We start from the raw sequence: 19,516 nt of genomic DNA, 5'->3' as shown, positions 1-19,516 counted from the left end.
TGGTGATGCACAACGTGATGGTTGATGGGATGAAAATGCGAATGCGAGTCACAGGCGGATCGCTGCGGTTGGAACCTAGATGATTCTAACCCGAAGGATCAAAGACTGTGGAAAGCACAGCCCCTTCTCCCACCCGTGGGCAGTGCCTTTCGAGAACGTCACTCATACATCTTACATACTTTGTATGTGCAGTCACCCACTACCGGCTGAGCTCCTGTGTCGCACTACCGCATAGCTAAACGCACACGACGTTTGTCCAGGCAAGATTTGGCCTAAAGCTGAAGAGCTCGCGATCCATCATCTCCTTACCTAGATTACTCTAAGCAACATCTCTTATCAGTTAACGAGATGATCAGACAGTAATAATATGCTCAGAGTAGTTACTGCCCGGGCAGATATCTATCGCAAGGAGCTTCATACGGCACGTGATCTCCACGTGAAACTCCCCAATTCGGACCACCTGAAAAGTCCATGACACCAACGTTTCTTTGGAGGAGGATTCCCAGGAATCAAGCCTTTTATTTTTTTCTCCGTCTTTGTGATCTACCAGTTTGGTGCTGAAGAGAAGGACAAAAAACCCATGAGCAGTTTTCAACGTTGAGGGGTTCAAGAACCTGGAAGCAAGATACATATGATCAGGCCTATCTCGTTTGTAAACTACCATGGCACTTCTATCATTCCGTTCCCTTCATTCTCCCAAAGAGCACTCTTGTAACTTCCCCTCTCGCTCAATGCCAACTCAACTGCAACCTCCGCCCCGTCTAGCGGATCCTTCGGTCCTCGGAATCCATTGAATGCTGTCTTACAATGTCCGGGACTCACTGCTTGGAACAATATTTCGGGTTCTGCCTCCGCTATCTCCATCGTCAACATGTGCAGCGCCGCTTTCGAGACACAATATGGAATAGAAATAGTCTTTGGCATCACTTTCGCAGTCAACCGCGTAATGGATCCTCTTGCCGACGAAATGTTGATAACTCTCGGATCCTCTGACTTCTTCAAGAGAGGGAGGAACGCATAGGTAACGGCTGCAACGGAAGTCACGTTGACGGACAGAACATTGTCGTACACTTGTCGGATATCCGAGTTATCTGGCTTGGGAACGCCAGCAGTGGCGGCATTGTTCACGAGTACTAACAAAAGTCAGTCAATACGTTTCTTCTGTGCAAATGCCTTAATACGAACAATCGAGCTTGCCGAACTTCTCGCCTACTCGAGCGGCCGCGCCTGCGATCTGGGCATCATCTGTGACATCCATCAGGATGCCTTCGAGTCTCGAGGTGCTACCGAGTTCTCGCAGTTTGCGAATAGCTTGATGGCCGAAATCGAGAGATCGTACTGCGAGAATGTAGGTGTGCTCAGGGGCGCGTTGGGAGAGGGCTTGAACTATGGCGAACCCGATGCCTTTCTACGTCAATGCTTGAAGTTTGAGGTTTTGCTGGGTACACACCTTGATTAGATCCTGTGACTAGTATCACCTTTCCTGCCATTTTTGTGTGGATATGCTGGGCTATTTCCGACTACCTATTTGGGAAACGGGATGAATTTATGTGTGGATCGGCAATTAACGGAAGATTTCGGTGACACGTAGAGAGTCTCTAAATGATCGAACAAGTAAAGTTCTAAAGTACAACGCGATGTTCCCTTGCCTTTATATATTCATATGAGTATGAACCGGCGACGTGCGGAGTTAACTTAACTCCTGCTTACGACTACCCTTAGCTGAGGTTGTACCAAAAAGTCAATTTGTCTGGGCCAATCTTAAAGCACTTTTAGAGAGGTCTCACATTCAAAACGACTAATTGGGCCCCTGAAAGGCACTGCCGTTTACTGATATGGACAATCACGTGGGCTTCACGTGGTGATAAGAGATCAACTCACGTCATCAGTCCTCCCGAAAGTCGCGACTTCGCGTTGATGCATTTGTCAACTCTCCAGCGCCTTTCATTGTCCATCCTCCTCATGAGCCTGCTCGCAGCTACCATCCGACAAAGCTCGCGTTATATATCGAACCAATCAGTCGCACATGTAAGAAGCGTTGCCAGAACGAAACTTCGGAGTTAACCTTCATCAGCCCTCAATCACACGCGCCATGCATATCCAATCGATTCCCATGTGTAAGTAAGCAGTAAATAGCATCTAATAAAGTATGCTGATTCTCTGGATAGGGGAGGGGACCGGGAACAATTACGCATATCTGGTTGTCGACGATAAGACGAAAGAAGCCGTGATCATTGATCCCGCGCATCCGCCTGAGTACGCTCCACAGCCCTCATCGCACAAGCACCAAGAATCTAAAACAGCAACTCAACAGAGTCCTTCCGGTCCTCAAGAAGCAGACAGAAGACGGATCCATCAAGCTCACCCAAATAATAAACACTCACCAGTATGCTCCCCGCTCCATCACCCCTCACCCTAATTGAGTGGATTCTGACAGCTCAACAGCCATAACGACCACGCAGGCGGCAACTCCGAAATAGTACGCCCGTCCTATCGATTTGCTTTTCCAAACTGACCGACTAGCTTGAACAATTCAAACTCCCCATTATCGGCGGCAAAGACTGCGCAAAGGTCACGAATACCCCAGCACACAAATCTACCTTCTCGATCGGTGAGAGTATAAAGGTTACGGCGCTACACACACCATGTCATACGCAAGATAGCATATGCTACTTCGTCGAGGATGGTACAGATAAAGCGGTGTTCACCGGAGACACACTATTCATTGGTGGTATGTTACGTTGGCTGTGGAAACTTGAGAAAGCATGAAGCAAGAAAGCTGAGATTATTAGGATGCGGGCGCTTCTTCGAAGGCAGCGCGACTGAGATGCACAAAGCCCTCAACGAGGTGCTAGCATCGCTTCCCGATGACACTAAAGTCTACGTATATCTGGTCCAACTTCTGCTTTGGATCCTGCTAACACGACTTTAATAGCCCGGTCATGAGTACACTAAGGGCAATGTTCGCTTCGCCAAGCGAGTTCTGCAGAACGATGCCATCAAGAAGCTAGAGGAATTCGCGCAAAACAACAAGGAGACACAGGGGAAATTCACGATTGGTGACGAAAAGGTATTGGTTTCGCGGATCTTTCTGGCCATATCTGCTAACACTATCCTAGAAACACAACGTATTTATGAGAGTCAATGTATGTAAAGTCTGCACTAATTTGGATATGCAAGCATTAATAGGTGTCCTAGGATCCCGCCATCCAGGCGCTAGTAGGCCATACAGAGCCCGTTGAGGTCATGAAGACACTGCGAGAGATGAAAGATAGGGCGTAGAGTGGCAGGTAGGACAGTGGCATCAAAATGGGCGAAAACGTGTGGGAAATCAACCTATGCGGCAAAATTCAAAAGAAGAAAAGAACTCTTGATTTCAAGCCAATGCCCCTATTCAAAAACTGGATGCGTTACCACCGCTGACTACTATGAGATCTTTCCTTATATGCATCCCACCCGGTATTCATACTTACGTATGGCCCACACTCTAACAGCCCTTTCCTATCAATCCGCGAAGCGTCTTGATGTGCTTCCCATCGGTGTGGCTATGGCGAGGGAAAGTATCATTATGCCTTAACGAATTGCTCATCTTTAATCTTACCGACTCCTCAAGCGTGTGTCTTCGCCCAATCCCGATACCAATCAAGGCACTCCGCATTCGCCACCGACGCGCTGGTCTTCACATTCAACCCGCAAAGAATCTGCTTGACAGCTCCTTCTACCCTAGACGATTATTAGCCATCTTTCTTTATGAAACAAAATCAAGAAACTCACTTCTTCCCATTCGTCGTAATCGGAATCTCCGGACACGCCTCAATAATCCCCGGCACGTGTCTCGCACTCAGCCCCTTCCTCACCGCCGCCTTTATCCTCTCTACTAACTTCCCATCACACTCCTTCCCCTCCGCCATCTTCAAAAATAGCACCACGGTCTCATCAGCATCCTCTTCCCGCCGTCGCCCAATACACAACGCGTCCGCCACCTCATCCGCGAAATGCTCAAGAAGCACGTTATAGATCTCCGCGCTTCCAAAACGCACGCCAGCGGGCTTGAGGATCCCATCGCTCCGGCCCAGCATGAAAATGCCGCCAGTCTTGGGGTTGAACCGCACGAAGTCGCCATGGTGCCACACGCTTTTTTCTGGGAAAGCCTCGAAGTAGCTGGAGCGGTACTTCGCATCCCCAGTCGGGCCCCAGAACGCGACGGGCTGGCAGGGAAATGGTTTGGTGCAGACGAGATCGCCTGCCTCGCCGGTGGCCGTGATATCTGCGCCTGTGTAGTCCCAGGCTGCGATCGCCATGCCGAGTCCCGAGACTTGGATCTCGCCGATGTGCACGGGGTTGAGCGGAGAGGGCGCGCCGAAGAGGGAGATTATGTCTGTGCCGCCGGTTATGCTGCCGAGGTTTATGGTGGAGGGGAAAGCGGAGTAGATGTAGGAGAAGGTGGAGGGGGCGAGGGGGGAGCCGGTGCTGTAGATGGCTTTGAGCGTCTTCAGTGACAGTATTTTCGTTGGTGCTAGGGCTTTCTGCTCCAGCACGGAGAGGTACTTCGCTGAGGTGCCAAAGTGCGTTATGCCAACTTCCTCGACGAGGAGCGGCATCGCGAGGTCGTTTGGTATTGAAGTCGAGGGATCGGAGGGTGAGATGGTGCGGAAGGGCGAGCCGTCGTAGAGGACGAGAGTCGCACCGCTTGCCAGCCCGGAAACGAGCCAGTGCCACATCATCCAGGTACAGGTCGTATAGTAGAAGAGGCGAGAGCCAGGGGTTATCGAGCAGTGGAGGAGATGCTCCTTTTTGTGTTGGAGCAGAGTACCGATGGCGCCATGGACGATGCATTTCGGTGCACCTGTTGTCCCGCTGCTGTAGAGAATGTAGACGGGGTGATCGGGGGGTAGTTGTTTGAAAGTGAGGGTCGATGGGGGAGCCTGGAGGCGTCTGTACGCGTCGTAGGTGTATGCTTTCCCGGATGTAATTTTTATCGAGTTCAGATCTGTCTCGACTGGTGCCACCGTCTGGAAGACGACTACAGCCTGGAGCGTTGGGAGGCCCGCAGCTATCTCAGCCACTTTAGGGAGGACAGGGTGACTACGGCCATTGTAGAATGCTGCGTTGTCCGTGAATAGCAGCATTGGCCCAATCTGCCGCAGTCTCTCAAGCACGGCGTGCACGCCTGTATCAGGGCTCACGGCTGTCCATATGCCTCCCAGCGACGTAGCTGCGAGCATTGCTACCAAAGCATTGGTGTGATTAGCAACGTATCCCGCCACTCGATCGCCCACTTTCAACCCTATGGCCAGCATCCCGGCCTGGCATTCTTTCACTTGTTCCCTTAGCTCTGCCCAGCTGACCGTCTCACGCGTGGTCTCCGTTGCTGCTATCACCGCAGGACTGTTCGGGTCGACATCGTGAGCGGGGAATAGCAGGTTCTCCGCGAAATTAAGCTCAGCTCCCGAGAAGAATGATGGCCGCGGGTACATAGGTAGGCTTTCATCGACAACCTATCACACCATCAGCAGCTGAGTCATAATTCATGTGTGTGTATACAGACCAAGGGCACTGGTGCTCAGACTGACCTCTGTATACAGTTTCGAAGCTCTCACGCCCGTGTACTGCCATACCTCGCCCCAGAAGCCCGCGATGTTGCTGATGCTCCATGCGTGGAGGTCTTCGTAGCTGTTCAATTGCAAGTTGTGCTTTTTGTTGACGGTAAGCAGGAAGTCCCACATGGGCGTTGATCTCGGAGACGGGTTCTTCCAGAGCTGCGTGCTGGGTTTCGATGTGCCATTGGTGAGGATAGCCATTGTTACGTGCTGTATGGAGGTTGTAAAGCCAGTAAATGGGGAGCAATAAGCATATCTTCAAGCCTGCCGTTGGTGTCGGTCTCCCTCCCAGGATTTTTGAGCTGCATGAATCCCAGCGTCGATCGTCGCAATCGGCCCCGCTCGGGAACTTTCGGACCTTGGTGGCGGGGCCGGGGGGTCTCCGATTTATTACCTTAGTCTTTGTTCAAGGGGTGTCGTGAGCTTTGACGGGCGAATTATGCATCGACTTCGGGCTGTCTTCGAATCATCTTGAGGATTTTACAGAAGCTTCTTCGATTACGGGCTGATTTGTGGTCCGGGGACTGTTTCAAGAATGCCGGACTCTTTCGGAGATGGGTGAGAAGCCACTTGCTGCATATGCCAAGTCAGATATCTTTAATGTCGGGATTCCAACATGAAGCGGAGTCAGATTATCGTCACCCTTTTTCAGATGTCTATGTAGTCATTGGATCCGAGCACCGATCTCCTGGGAAATAATCGGGGCATGGCGCCTGACTTGAGGGAAGATGATGTGAGTTTCCATTCTGACGACCATATCGAGGTGAAATCACCTCGTTTCGAGGACCTCACCCAATTATACCCCCGGGAAGCCTGAGTTTCAAATCTTCGGTCAATGCATACAAATTTACACGTTGTTTCAAGTGTGAATGTAACCCTAAGAGCTCTGCCGGCACCGAACTCATGACTGGGAAATGGTCACTGTCAACTGTGGAGAAGTGCAATGAAGCTAGCCCAGTATTTAAACAACAAGTCAACCTAATGTGACATGTGATAGAAGCCGCTTCACAAGCTTTGACATCGAGTCAACTGCTGGTTTCAAACTGGATTTGGTCATAAGCACGTGAGACTCACGTGATATGGGCTATCATTAATCATCTAACCCGCTCACACCTCTTATAAGACGTAGTCACTAGCCTATATCAACTCCTCCCTGGAGTGCCCTATCGATAGAATCAAAATGATTGAATGGGCAGACGGGATAGGTCAGGCAGGCGACTTCTATTTGGGGTATAGTCAGTACGCTAGCATTTCTACAAAACTCATCCCGAGGTCTTTTCAACCAGTTTCCAATGCAACAGCATATTTTACTTCGCCGACCTTCTTGCCAATCATGATCGCCCAGGCTGAGCTCAACGTCACCCGATCGATGGTTTTTCATATCGTGGCGCAGACGAGACGTCTAATAGGCCTGCAGCTGCAGGAGGCGTCTGCAGGAGGCGTCTGCAGGCAGACCTCAGCCTTCCGCACCCCTTCCTTTACAAGAGCAGAGGCACGAATCTCGACACTATTTTCCGGCCAGGCTGAATAGGAACAGATGCCGCCATTCCTTGTCCTGAGCAAGGCGCATTACCAAGAAAAGGCAACTTGATTAGCGAGGCGCAAGGCTGAATTCCGTTGTGATATGTTGCAACAGTTAAGTAGAAAAGTGAGGCTTGCGTGGTTGTGCCTTGTTCAGTACTTCATGCTACCTTCCCTTCCTGTCCATTAAACAAATCAGTGCGAACGTTTATGCTGTCATTCGAATATGGATCCATTGTCCGCATTTGCAGGTGTCGTCGGCCTATTAGATGTGGCTATCAGAGCGTCTACGAAGGCTTGGCATCTAACCGAGGAATGGCGTAACGCACCAGTGCGGATGCTAGACCTCTCGGAGGAGATTCAAACCGCAAGGGAAGTTTCCTCGCAGCTGCAAACAGCATGTGAAGCTATAGAGAACGATTCTGAGTCTCCCACTGGTCCATTTGTCGAGGCTATCGCTTCTCAAATGGAAGTTGCAAGAACAACTTGTAAGGATCTGGAGCTTATCCTGTCCTCGGTCATAGTGACCTCCACAACTTCTCGCCGTATATTTCGAAAAGAGAAGTGGATCCAAGCGAGGTCAAGAGTAGCCGATCTTCGAAGCCAGCTTGGGAAAGTTCGATCGAATATCATGCTGTTCCTGTGCATTCATTCAGCGTATGTGCTTTATGTTCGAATCATCTCCTCCACAATCTGACTTTTGTAGGCTCCGTGGAGTGCAACTGGAGTCTCTTCTTCGAAGCCAACATGAAGTTATTTTGAGTCGGCTCGAACAAAGGAGTGAGACCACCATTGCAATCTCTGGACCAATCATTGTCAACGACCCCAACACGGAATGGAAGAGGCAGAATAGTCCTGAAGACTCTGATATTGCGTTTCCACAGTCTGGAGGAAGTGTGGCCGGCTTCGCAGCTCGAAATCGAGTAATCTGCCAGAGCACCTGCTACTGCAAATGCCATCTGTCTCCGTATTATTACCGCTATCGTCTGACTGGATTTGGGCACGTCATCGGATCTGTTACAATGAAGTATTCGGCCGGCGGTTTTTTCACGCACGAGCCTTCTTGTCGGAGGGCAAAGTCTCGTTCCTTTGAGCTATCGTACTCATTCCCACCTTGGCTCTTCAATCTATCTGTCCTTACGATTATATCCATGTTTCAAGGACTTCCTACCGCCGGGCTTACCGTTCGACGTAGAATACCAAACAACGAGTGGGACCTCTCCCAAAGCGTGGTAGGACGTACCAAGAACGGAGACTCTATGGGAGTAAGGGCATTGCTTGAGACACACGAAGCGTTAGTACACGACTTGGACCTGCAGACCGGAAACACCGCCTTGCACTACGCCGTGTATATGGGTGATGTTGCTTGCATCAAGATCCTTCTCTCTGCAGGTGCAGATCCTTTCCTGGAGAATGACGACGGCCACTCGGCGATCGGTCGCGCAGAGCGCTGGATAACCGGTGGGTATCGAAGTCCATCGATTGGCCAGGAGATGAAAAGGCTATTGCCGTGGTCCAAATACCTCGACGACATGGACCTCCCACATCTGCACAGAGTCGTCACTGGAATGCGCCCTATCTCCCTACAAGACGAACTGAGAAAGGCGGCGAATCGCACGCAGATTAACGCTACGGACAATACCGGACGTACGCCTCTCCACTGGGCTGTGCATCAGCGTGATGCCGAGGCAATTCAGCAGCTCGTAGATGCTGGGGCGGACCCCAACATGAGAAGAACGGGTCATTCCGACGGCTCAACACCCCTCATGGATGCTTGTAGAGCAGACTCCCTCTCCTGTGTCAAAGTGCTCCTTGACGCCGGCGCGGATGTGAGTGGACGCCGGCGGATGGATGGCCAGCAACCTATACACTGTGCATCAGAATGGGGTAGCATCGACACCCTCGCTTTGGTGGTCTCCGCAGGAGCAAACGTCAACGACGCGGAAAACACCTGGAGGTCAGCTCCACTCGCAGCCGCAGCTCGAAGCGGTGTTGCAGAGAATATCGCTTTCTTGCTAGCTCATGGAGCGGACATCAACCACGCTGATCGGGATGGCGATACGGCGCTTACCGAGGCCATCTATAATAATTCCGTCGAATCCATTGAGGTTTTACTCGCGAGCGGCGCCAAATACAACGACGCCAACTCTACGGATGTGAATGGAAACGGGTTCACAATCCTGCACCAAGTAGCCTTGTATGGCGAAGCGAAGACGGCGAACGCCCTGGTAGCAGCTGGACTAGTAGGACTCAATCGAAACGCGAGAGACGCGAAGGGAAAGACGGCGCGGGAACTTTTGGATGAGCGGCCAGGGGTGTCAGACGAGTTCTTGCAGGCTTTTAATGCGCTTGCGAGGAGTATATCGAAGAATGTTGTCATTCCTAAAGACGTAATAGAGAAGGGTGACCGTGAAGCTGGGGCCACAGCCGTTCCCAGAAGCCGAGCGACGCTGTCTATGAGTGTCCTTTTCCGGATGTCGTCAACGATCTCTCGAGCTCGACTGTTGTTGACTCGAACCAGTCATTATCGACTCTACCTCGTGTGTTTTGCTATGGTGTTGGCGATTTTGTTTTTTATTCTGACTCACGTTGACTTGATACGAAGTGTATGTCGTCAATCGGAATTTCCCATAGGGCTTTGGTTTTGAATGACTGTTCAGGGGACAACACAATACCTGGTCATGAATATCCGTACACTCGTTTATTGATGCGTGAGCCTCATAGTATTCTCAACATTTTGAATGAGAGAAATTCGACATCTTCAACAACTAGTATGTAGTACAACCTTCAATATATCCTCCATGCATTTTGCCACCTTTGATTCTTTCGAGATCCGTTTACCGATTACTGCGGTCATGTTTGAGTCTGTGCTCTTCTTGACGTAGCGCTCAGGAGTCTCATCATCGTTTGAGCGATACAGAACCAAAGTTTCAGACGGCAATATGATATTTCAAGTAATTACAGTAAAACCCTCTAGTAATCATTTCAAGCAGTCAGTGAGTCTTGGCAGGACTAAAATTATGGCTTTTTCGAAAGTTTATACTGTTTCTTCGACACCACATCACTTCAAAGCCAAATCTTCACGAGCAACAACGATATCGAAACCTTTCAACCGCAAAGCTTCAACCTCACGGCACAAAAAACACCGCTCCAACTCCAAATCCTCAACTTGCCAACCAACATACCAACTTCAAACCCGCCCTCCCCAGTCTCTCGCACCAAACAACCACCATGTGCAAAGCAAGATACTTCCGCGTCTCAAACACTTCGGGAAATTGCCGCAATCATCGGCGCCACACTCACTGGGTGAAGATCACTCCCTGCACGAACGCAGACGTTCGAAGAGCCCTCGATTTCGACGACCACGACACACTCAAGTGCATACCCCTCCATAACGTTTCGAGCGTGATCCTGGATTTTCGATTCGACTTCAAATTTGACGAGGAAAATAAACTCAAGTGCTGCCCTAACTATCACTCCAGAGAGTTAGAGAAGAGCAAGCACAACATAAAGGGGTGCCATTCGTTGGTGCATAGATGTCCAAAGTGTGAGCGGAAAGTGAAGTGGATGGCTGGTGGAGAGGCGAAGAGCGAGGGAGGGAGTAGTGGCACTGGGAAAAGTGTCGGAGATAAAGCATCGCTCGCAAGTAGTGACTGACCCTGTCGCTGGCGCTGAAGATGAGGGTGAGGAGACGGCCGTGGAGTCGGATGCTACAGCTGTGAACTCTGATGATGCGGAGGCCTAAGGGGTCTGATGGAGAAGAGGCGTGTGAGCCGGTGAACTGGAATGTGGCGGATGCTATGTAAATTGATTGGGTGGTCTTGACTGGATTGCGGGATAGATTTCAGTTGATTAGGCTTTTATCTGTTTTCTATGGTTTGACTTATAGTTGGTGTAGTGAAGAGGATAGCAATCTACGAAGTATAATGAGCGTTGATTGATAGACTGGCAGGCGTAATCAAGTCTGTGTTCTCTCTCCTTCACATAGCGCTTAAGAGTCATCCCCATATCATCATCGTTTGAGCAAAATCGCATCACTTCAACCTGAAACGCGCACATTTGCAGTTATAGTGTGAGCAGTGTCTGTTCTTTTAAGCAGTCAGCGGGCCTTTGCAGGAGTATATAATATAACTTCTCGACGGTCAAATCCTTTTTTCACTACAAAACAACCTTAAACCCAGTCATCACAAACGAAAACAATATCTAAAGTCTCTAAGCTTGAAATATCATCTCCGCTATACACTAACGCTACTCCAACTGAAAAGTCCGCGAAATACGACACGATACCCGAACCCTTTCGAATCTACAACATCAGCTTCCGCCCACCATGTGCCGCGCAACCATCTTCGTCGTCGAAAACAAGCCCTGCCGAAAGAGCCACCACTCTGAATGGGTCCAAGTCGACCCTTGCGCCGACGAACAGATGCATGAGCTTCTCGGTCGCTCCACTCGCTTCTACATCCCCTTTAAGAAAGCAAGCTTCAGTATCACGGGTCGCAACATAACGGGGTCGTGTTGGGAATTCAGTTTCGATCAACAAGCTGCTCTGGAGCTGTGCTGCGAGTACAACGAGAGCGGGAGGTTAAAGCTGAAGCAGAGTAGACGCCCGAAAGGAGTTAGGGTGGAAGGCACTGTGGCAACAGGGTGGAAGACGTATGATCAATGTCCGTTGTGCAAGCCAACGCTGCCAGTTCACCTTCCGTAAAGAAAGCCTTTTGAAGGAGTGCGAGGCGTACAAAGATTCGCAGCTGGAGGAGACTAGGTATAGGAGGCCGCGGTATGAGACGATGGTATCTGGAGAGAGGTTATGTGTACGCAGGCCCGTCATTCAACCACCATGTGCCGCGCAAAGTACTACTGCGTTTGGGCTAGTGACGTCTGCAAGGACCCCTTCTCCCACGGCCACTTCGTCAGAATCGCTCCCTGCTCCAATGAAGAAGCCCGTGAGGCACTTGAAGCTAGACAAATCGAAGAAACCCGTGAGGCACTTGAAGCTGGAAAAGGAAAGCCCTTCTCGGTCCGCCTTGAAGATGTCCGGTTTGGCGAATACATGCGCTACAATTTCACCTTTCGAGAAGAGTCTGCTCTGAAGCGCTGTGTCGACTACAACAATGAGGAGCTGGAGAAGACTAGGTTCAAGGAGACTTGTTATAATGAAAGGGGGAGGAGTTGGGGGAGGAGTGTTCGTTTCTATTCACCTGCCCGCGTTGCGCTACAAAGGCAGAGTGGGAGGAGTAAAAGAAATCGGCGGCAAGAAAGCGGAAAGCAAAACGAAAGAGAACGCGGGAGGCTGTGAGAGATGCTGGTGCGGATGGCGATGAGGCTGGAGGCGAAGGGTCGGATGCGGCGGTGGACTCTGATACTACGGCGGTGGACCCCGATGCTACGTCTGTGGACTCGGATACTACGGCTGTGGACCCTGAGAATGCGGACATCCAAGATGTTTCGGCAACGAACGCAGAGATGAACGCGGAGACGAGGCTAGACACAGCTCCCGGGAGCAACGCAGAAAAAGCTCCAGAGACGAACCCAGCGACAGCTCCAGATACAACTCCAGAAACGAAGCCAGAATCGTAGACCACCAGTACCACAGCTACGCTACTTGACTCGGAGTAGAAGGAGACCGCTGCGGAGGGAGGAATCTACCCATTCTCGACTTGTAATGTGCATGAATCATTGTTTTGGGGCTTAGATTTCGTGTTGGCTCCCCTCTCTCCCTTATTTCTTTGCGCTTTCATTCTTTGGCTTGACTTCCAATTTGCATGTATAACTGTTCTGGGCTCTGGCTAGATACGTGTTAGATTTCTCCTTCTGTTACTGGTTTATTCTTGTATTCTTTGGCTTACGAGTGGCGTGCTTCGGATAACCCCAACTTGTCGTCAGCTGCGATGGTCGGTCTGACTTATATCCTGCTTGGCTCATAGTTTTGGATTTCATGCTACCTTTTCTCCTTCAGCCTTACTTGTATTTTTGTATGACTTGACCCGCGAGTGACGTGCTCTAGGATTCCCCAATCTATCGTCCGCTGCGATTTACAGTGCCTCGTCCTTGATTCATGTACACTGCTCTGCCACTGCTGGAGGTAGTCCGGCAAGCTCTCTAATCATTCCAATTCCCGGGTTCAAAAATAAAAAAACCGCATCAAGGAGCTCTAAGCAGCGGCAGCCAAGTGTTCATGGATCTGTGACTCGTTATCATAGGCATCTCCATAGAGACCAGCCATCACTCACTCCAGTCCCCCACTCCACCATTCTCAAACCACCTATTCCAGATCCAGTCACCTCATCACTTGCACACCCAGGCGCCCAAACACAGATGCAACCATTCCATTTTACCTCTCACCTATCCTTACGCTAAAGCCAACCCACACCCTTCCCAATGCCACTCACACTCCCCTAATCCCATCCCTCAACGATCCTTCTCCTTCAACTCATCCTCCGCCACCTTCAGCAAACCCTGAAAGTCCTTCTTCACCCACTCCCAATACACCCCCCACACCCTCACCCTCGCATCCTCCTGGCCGACCCCATCCGCCGCAAACCGCTTATTCAGCGCAATACTCACCTTCAGCACACCCTTCTGGCCCTCGGCCAGCTTCTCGACCTCCTGCTTAACCGCGTTCTCCTTTAGCTTCGTCGCGAGGACATTGCGGAAGTTCTCGGCGATGGCCTCGAGGCGCGCGAGAGTGGCGTCGGGCGCCAGTACGATGAGTTTGGTGAGCATGAGGTTGCAGAGGATGCGGATGTCGTGCTCGTCCGAGACGCCCGCGACGATGCGGTCGAAGCAGTCGGCGAGGTCGGTGGGGTTGAGGCGCGAGAAGGCGGTTTCGAGGAGCGCGTAGAGGGTTTCATAGGCGCTCTGTAGGATGTGTTAGTATTCAGCTGTATGGAGTGAGGTTGTGAAGGGGTAAGATGTACCTTTCGGATCTCGAGACCGTCGTCGACCTTGTGCTTGAACGGACCCATCTGGACTTCGCGGACAAGTTCTGGCTTGATTACTGTTTCTTTCATAGCGAGTGGGAGCAGCTGGTCTAATGCTGGGAGGATGATCTCGGGCTTGTTGTGCATGGCGGAGTTGAAGGTTGTGAGGGCCAAACGTCGGTTCTCTAGATCTGGCTCGCTGAGCATTTGCATGAGCATGGGTACGACAATGGGTCGAAGATAGTCATCGTAAGTCTCGTCGGTATCTGCTAGAGTGTAGCGTAGTGCAGATATGACCATGCCGCGAACACTTGATGTGCGATCGCTGAGGAAAGCCTATTTCGTGTTAGTTGGTTCCAAAGTGCGAAAGACAAATGAGGACTTTCCTGAAGCTGGGGCAGATACGTCTTCGGGTCGATGATGGCAAGACGACCAATGCACTCCGCGCCAATGGCCTTGTTGTCCTCGGTTAGAGAAGCTGCAACGAGGTTCTGCCAAAGAAGACCAGCGAATGGAATGATGGCGTTTCCAGTGCCTGTCTGTTGAAGGATCTCTTTGACAGAGTGCAGGAGCAGGTATTGCGGACTCGAAGGTTGGCCCATAGTCTGCAAAATGACAGGCAGGTACTTTTCAACGTTCCCGGCACCTGCACGACCAAGCGCAACGGCAGCTGCTAGTGGCACTTGATCCGACTTGACAGAGAAGTACTGGATGAAAAGTCCAGGTTCCAAGGGAGACTGGGGACCCAAACGGAGAGACGCTTCTCCAAGCACAGCCAATGCGAGGCACTTCCGCTTCTCGTCGGCAGCGGTCTGTAGCTCTTGAATGAAATCTTCAAGTCTCACGCCAACAGTCTTTCCACCATAGACGAGCAGAGTTCCAATGACTTTGCCGACGACCTCGGGGCTTCCTGCCACGCCGACATCTTTTAATAGTGATTGCATAAGAGCTTTTCCAGCACCCTGCTCGCCTACGGACTTGACAAGAGCGAGTAGAGCTTCAAGTGGGCTCCCGACGAGAGAGGTGATGACGACTGCACAGACAGCCTTGTTCAGATCGTCGTTGACAACGGCGCTCGCATCGTCTTTAACAAAAGTCGCTAATATCACAAGCGCGGGGCCAAGGAGATGTAGATCAGTATTAATCAAAAGCGGCAGCAAAAGGTCGACAATGCTCTTCTTCGTTTTCTTGTCGAGCTGTTTTCGTGCGTCAGGATTTTGCGCAAGGGTTCGCAGTGAGCTCAGACTAGCACCACGCAGGGATCGGCTTGCTTTCCGCAACTGAGCACCAAGTTCCAAGGCAACGCTTCGAACCCAAGTGGGTGCCAGCTCATTGTCTGCGTGGGTGAGGGAAAGAATTGTCTCGATAGCCCGCACTGACGCAAGTCGCGTGAGCTCATTCCGCAGTCGCTCCGCAAGCAAGTCTAATCCAGCTGTTCGCTTCTCAGGAGAGATCAAGCCTTTTGTCCCAGAGCTTCGGCCTAGGAGAAGACCCAATACGTGAATAGCTCGTTGCCGTACCTCGAGATCGGCATCGTTGGCAGCAATACGATTGACTAAGGCACTGTACAGCTGGTCCAGATACTGCTGATTCTGTTCTCCTGACTCATCGGATCGTGGAGGTGTGAGTGCCATGATCAGTTTCTCAGTGGCTGTCAGGGCCTCTATTGAGAGCTTGCTATACTTGTCCTGTGCACCGCTGATCAAAGCCGGTATGGTCTTGGACAAGTAAGGTTGGAGAGACTTCGATGCATGGGTGTCGGCGATGGCTCCAATGAGTTGCAGAGCCTGGACACGAAGTCCATGGGCAGCTGCAGAAGATGCTCCGCTTGATGAGGCAGATCCAGAAGCCTTTGCTGCATCAACTACGGGTGTAAAGATCTGGTCTAGATAATCTTGTAGGCCTCCTCGCTGAGTGATGACTATGTCCTTGAGGAGTACGATTGAGGCTTGTTTTGTCGCTGGGGGTCCGGTCTTGAGGAGTTGAGATACTCCGCGCACAATATCTGGACTCAGCTTGGCAAGACTAGCATACGGACCGGTTGTAGGTACCGCTGTAGGCCCTGAGTAGCCGTAGGACAGGGACGAATTTGCATGGGCATCAAACATGCTCGCATCGCTGCCACCTCGTCTCCGCTTACGGCTAGGAGGTGGACCCATCGCACCATTGTCTTCGCCCGACCCGAATGCGGAACCAGGGCCACTTCCCGTGTTTCGAACAAGACGTGAGAGGGTTGCAAGAACTTCTAGCCGAACGTTCTCTTCTCGCTCTCTAAAACGTGCAATCAGAGCAGGTGCAACCTTGTCATACAGAGTACCATCTTCAAGCAAGTCGCCGTTACTGCGGGTCGCAATGATTGTGTATAGAACCTTGGCGGCGCATCGGCGGACCTTCCAGCTGGCGTCGTCTTCATCGTCAAATCCACCTTCTTCCTCGAAGTCTTCGTCTGAGAGTGCATCCTCATTGTCCTCCTCGGCATCCATGTCATCGTCGTCGTCATCCTGGGCGAGATTTGGATCGTACTTGAGGAATCGTGACGCGGAGGTAATGCATTCATCTGTGTATAAACGCATGTCGTTGGAGCAGGAAGCAAGGAAACCCTCAATTGCTACAAGCGCAGCCTCTCGAACTTCGTCAACCTCAGGGTCCCTATCGCCTTCATCATCAGATGTGTCCATCTCTTCTTCTAGCTCTTCTGCGCTTAAAGCACTAAGGACGAACGGAGCGAGAGTCTTCAAGTAGGGACCAAACTTCCTAGGAATCGATCTAGCCATTGAACCGAGGATAGTGATGTAGAGCTTTCGCTTGCTCCGAGTCAAATGTGAGTCTCGCAAATATTCAATCAGACGTGAGATGAAGTTGCTTAGCAGGGTATCCGAGAAGTAGCTCGCGAGGGTTGATATAGCAATAACAGACTTTTTCTTCAAAACAGAGCCGGCACGGTCATTCTCCAGTATTTCCAGGGTGATCTTCTGTAGGGCGTTGACCTCTGCATCCTGGAGCATGGGCCCGAAGCAACGGGCAACTTCAGTGAGCACATCGATCGCGTTGCTGTCGGTCCCGGTTTCTAGATCCACTTGCAACATGCCCTTGGGTGGGGAGCTCAGGTGCTTCTGCGACGTGTGTAACACATTGTATCCCACCAGACGCGGTATCAAGACCTTGCTGATGGCTGTATAGGCATCCAGCACCGACTTCGCACGAGGAACACCAGGCACCGGTCTTGGCAGCGAAACCACAACCTCTCGCAGGGCGAGCGCGGGAATCGAGTTGTCCACAGTATTATCCGTCTGGAGGTTTGACAGCTTCTCGATCATGGGGCACAGGATAGTCTCGGGGACCTTGTTGACGAAGGGGCCCAGGCACTTGATGGCCATGTTCTGAACCTCACCGTTGGTATCGTTGAGGGTATTGAGCAGCCCGTCCACAGTCTTTGCACTCGTAGTATAGTCGTGGTCGAGGAACTTGGCGTGGGCGGCGAGGAGGATGCCCTGAAGGTCGTTCAAGGCCATAAAGCGGAAGTCTGGGTCCTCATCGTGCAATTTTGGGAGGAGATGGGCCACGTTGTGGGAGGTCGGGTTAACCGGTACGCTGGACGCCGCCATAGCGATTAGACACACCCAGCGGAGGAGCTCGCGGTCGGGATAGTGCAGGTAGCTAGATGGTGGTGGTGACAGCGCCGCCGGAGGTGTCTTGGTGGGGTGGTTGTGGGGTCAAATTGCGGGCGAGGTTGGTGAGAAAAGAAGGGGTGGTGAGAGGGCGAAGAGAGGCGGCAGCTTTGCGACTCGGCAGGCTGCACGCTGTGCCTTGGAAGAGTGGAATTCGGGCGAGGTGAATCGAAGAACCAGACCTGCTGCCTGCCGTGATATTGGCGTGCCAGCGCGAACGTGAGGCATCGAGAGAGCATGGACCAACTTCTATTCTACGGCAGACTACGCAGCTCTTGTAGCTCTTCTGCGGTCATGCCATCCTCATCCGCATTGCTTCCGTCGGCCCAGCCCCCGCGACCCTCTTCCTCACTCTCTACTCTCCGCCGCGCCATCTCGCTCCTCAATTGCGCCCATCAGAGCCAATTGGCCCTCTTGCAGCTTCGCCATGGTTCTTGTACGGCCCGCCGCCTTCAGGGCGCCGCTCGCACGCTTCGCTCGCCCGGCGACAAGGGCTTCCCCGTGGCAGCAGTCGTTTCAGCGCACAGCCCGACGAGGATACGCCTCTGCCAGTGATGTGGCCGGTGATGTGGCTAAGAAGGCGTCAAGCGACTTGCCATGGTAGGATTCTTTCACTTGAGGATATAAGCCTGCGCCGACGTGATGTCTGCCGGGTTGCCGGGTAGCCCTCGATGGGCACAGCAACACGCCAGTTTGGAATCATTGCTGATGCCGTTTGTTTGTACAGGCTAGCAGTCGGCGTCGTCATCACCGTACCCTCCGTTTACTACATCCTCAGCTCGATCGAAACGGGAGGTCACCACGCCGAAGGCCACGGCGAGGAGCATCACGCCGAAGGGGAGAAGGAAGACGAGTCTGAATCCAAGGACGAACCAGAGGTCAAGGAAGCGGAGGGCAAATCGGAGGGTTCCGAAGACAAGGCAGAGACCAAGGACTCCGAGGAGAAGGAAGAACCCAAGGACTCTGGCGACGAGAAGCCTGCTGACGACAAGAAAGAAGACAAGGTCAGTGGTGAAACTTGAAGCATTGATTTACCGTACAAACAATTCTCGTCATCTGTTTATGTACAGTTGCTGGCCACTCATTGGGCTTTTGATACATGTTGCAATTAGTCATAGCACTTGCTTTACGCGTCCTCGTCCTTGGAATTGCATTGCAGCAATTTAAACTGCAGCCCATAAGCCCACAAGTACCCCCAACGAGTATAACTAATTCAGGATAGCCCGACGCCCAAAAGGAACCCGTGAAGGGTGGCACATCCGGCAAGCAAGAAGGCATCAGCAACGCCGATACACACCATTCTACAGACACCCACGATGGTTCAAAGAGCACCAAGGGAGAGGGCGTAGCAGAGACCGCTAAGCTAAAGGGCACCGTTCAAGCTGATAGGCCGGGTGTAGGTTCATCAGTTTCGCTACTCTGGTGCAGAAAGCTAACTTGAGGCAGGCTGAGAGCGAGCAGAAAGGCAAGGCGAACCAGGACAAGAGCAAGTAGTTGGTCACACTGCATTCCATAAGACTTCGAGTTCAGCGTGTCAATATGGCAGCAAGAAGCAGTCCATCCAGCTGTGGTCTGCCCTGTACAATGAATGGATAAAAGTAATCCGCATGTTATATATATTGAGCTCCTTAATCTGCGTCTACCCCTCCACACCACGAAATAGATGACATTGCCTCATCACATGTCTACCACGAGGTCTACGCTCTGTCACCCCCCGATGTCTAGAAACATGTCAGCACCTGAGAAACCGCATGTCGACTATTCAGATTCATGATTGGAGTACATCGCTGCGGCAAGAGAACCAATG

The 19,516-nt window shown here is 51.6% G+C and overlaps 6 protein-coding genes across 6 annotated transcripts; 3 read left to right on the top strand and 3 right to left on the bottom strand.

Moving 5' to 3' along the window:
• Positions 1-626: 626 nt before the first annotated feature.
• BDZ99DRAFT_463846 (NAD(P)-binding protein) lies at positions 627-1,259 on the bottom strand (the record flags this gene model as incomplete). Its single annotated transcript, XM_033720163.1, has 2 exons — positions 627-1,133; positions 1,186-1,259. Coding segments are annotated over 2 exons (550 nt in total), but the record flags the coding sequence as incomplete, so codon positions are not given.
• A 703-nt stretch (positions 1,260-1,962) lies between these two features.
• Positions 1,963-3,282, top strand: BDZ99DRAFT_521468 (hydroxyacylglutathione hydrolase; the record flags this gene model as incomplete). Its single annotated transcript, XM_033725626.1, has 10 exons — positions 1,963-2,028; positions 2,075-2,117; positions 2,169-2,256; positions 2,315-2,386; positions 2,446-2,479; positions 2,524-2,731; positions 2,793-2,884; positions 2,936-3,070; positions 3,120-3,146; positions 3,199-3,282. 10 exons carry the CDS (start codon positions 1,963-1,965, stop codon positions 3,280-3,282), a joined length of 849 nt encoding a protein of 282 aa, XP_033575965.1.
• Positions 3,283-3,608: 326 nt separating this feature from the next.
• BDZ99DRAFT_389483 (acetoacetate-CoA ligase) lies at positions 3,609-5,801 on the bottom strand (the record flags this gene model as incomplete). The annotated part of the gene is made up of 3 exons (XM_033715641.1): positions 3,609-3,723; positions 3,775-5,498; positions 5,574-5,801. 3 exons carry the CDS (start codon positions 5,799-5,801, stop codon positions 3,609-3,611), a joined length of 2,067 nt encoding a protein of 688 aa, XP_033575964.1.
• A 6,157-nt stretch (positions 5,802-11,958) lies between these two features.
• BDZ99DRAFT_521465 (uncharacterized protein) lies at positions 11,959-12,698 on the top strand (the record flags this gene model as incomplete). The annotated part of the gene is made up of 2 exons (XM_033725625.1): positions 11,959-12,303; positions 12,363-12,698. 2 exons carry the CDS (start codon positions 11,959-11,961, stop codon positions 12,696-12,698), a joined length of 681 nt encoding a protein of 226 aa, XP_033575963.1.
• Positions 12,699-13,358: 660 nt separating this feature from the next.
• On the bottom strand, positions 13,359-17,891 carry BDZ99DRAFT_463840 (TIP120-domain-containing protein). Its single transcript, XM_033720162.1, has 3 exons — positions 14,428-17,891; positions 14,039-14,377; positions 13,359-13,979 (listed from the first exon to the last, which is right to left on the bottom strand). Exons 1-3 carry the CDS (start codon positions 17,644-17,646, stop codon positions 13,530-13,532), a joined length of 4,008 nt encoding a protein of 1,335 aa, XP_033575962.1. The 5' UTR covers positions 17,647-17,891; the 3' UTR covers positions 13,359-13,529.
• A 489-nt stretch (positions 17,892-18,380) lies between these two features.
• Positions 18,381-19,203, top strand: BDZ99DRAFT_477482 (uncharacterized protein; the record flags this gene model as incomplete). The annotated part of the gene is made up of 3 exons (XM_033722119.1): positions 18,381-18,713; positions 18,932-19,105; positions 19,156-19,203. The coding sequence occupies 3 exons, from the start codon at positions 18,381-18,383 to the stop codon at positions 19,201-19,203; spliced, it is 555 nt and encodes a 184-aa protein (XP_033575961.1).
• Positions 19,204-19,516: the final 313 nt, after the last annotated feature.

This window comes from Mytilinidion resinicola (assembly GCF_010093595.1).
Source record: "Mytilinidion resinicola strain CBS 304.34 unplaced genomic scaffold BDZ99scaffold_11, whole genome shotgun sequence".
Lineage (NCBI taxonomy): Eukaryota > Fungi > Ascomycota > Dothideomycetes > Mytilinidiales > Mytilinidiaceae > Mytilinidion > Mytilinidion resinicola.
Note: the sequence above shows the minus strand (reverse complement) of the source record. Positions and strands in the feature narration are given on the sequence as shown.

What these genes read in the sequence shown, in the direction of transcription:
- BDZ99DRAFT_463840 (XM_033720162.1), bottom strand. Translation starts at nt 17,646, where the DNA reads ATGGCGGCGTCCAGCGTACCGGTTAACCCGACCTCCCACAACGTGGCC. An exon ending in CGTATCTGCCCCAGCTTCAG is followed by an intron (nt 14,378 to 14,427) that starts GAAAGTCCTCAT and finishes AACACGAAATAG; the next exon opens with GCTTTCCTCAGCGATCGCAC. An exon ending in ACGGTCTCGAGATCCGAAAG is followed by an intron (nt 13,980 to 14,038) that starts GTACATCTTACC and finishes CACATCCTACAG; the next exon opens with AGCGCCTATGAAACCCTCTA.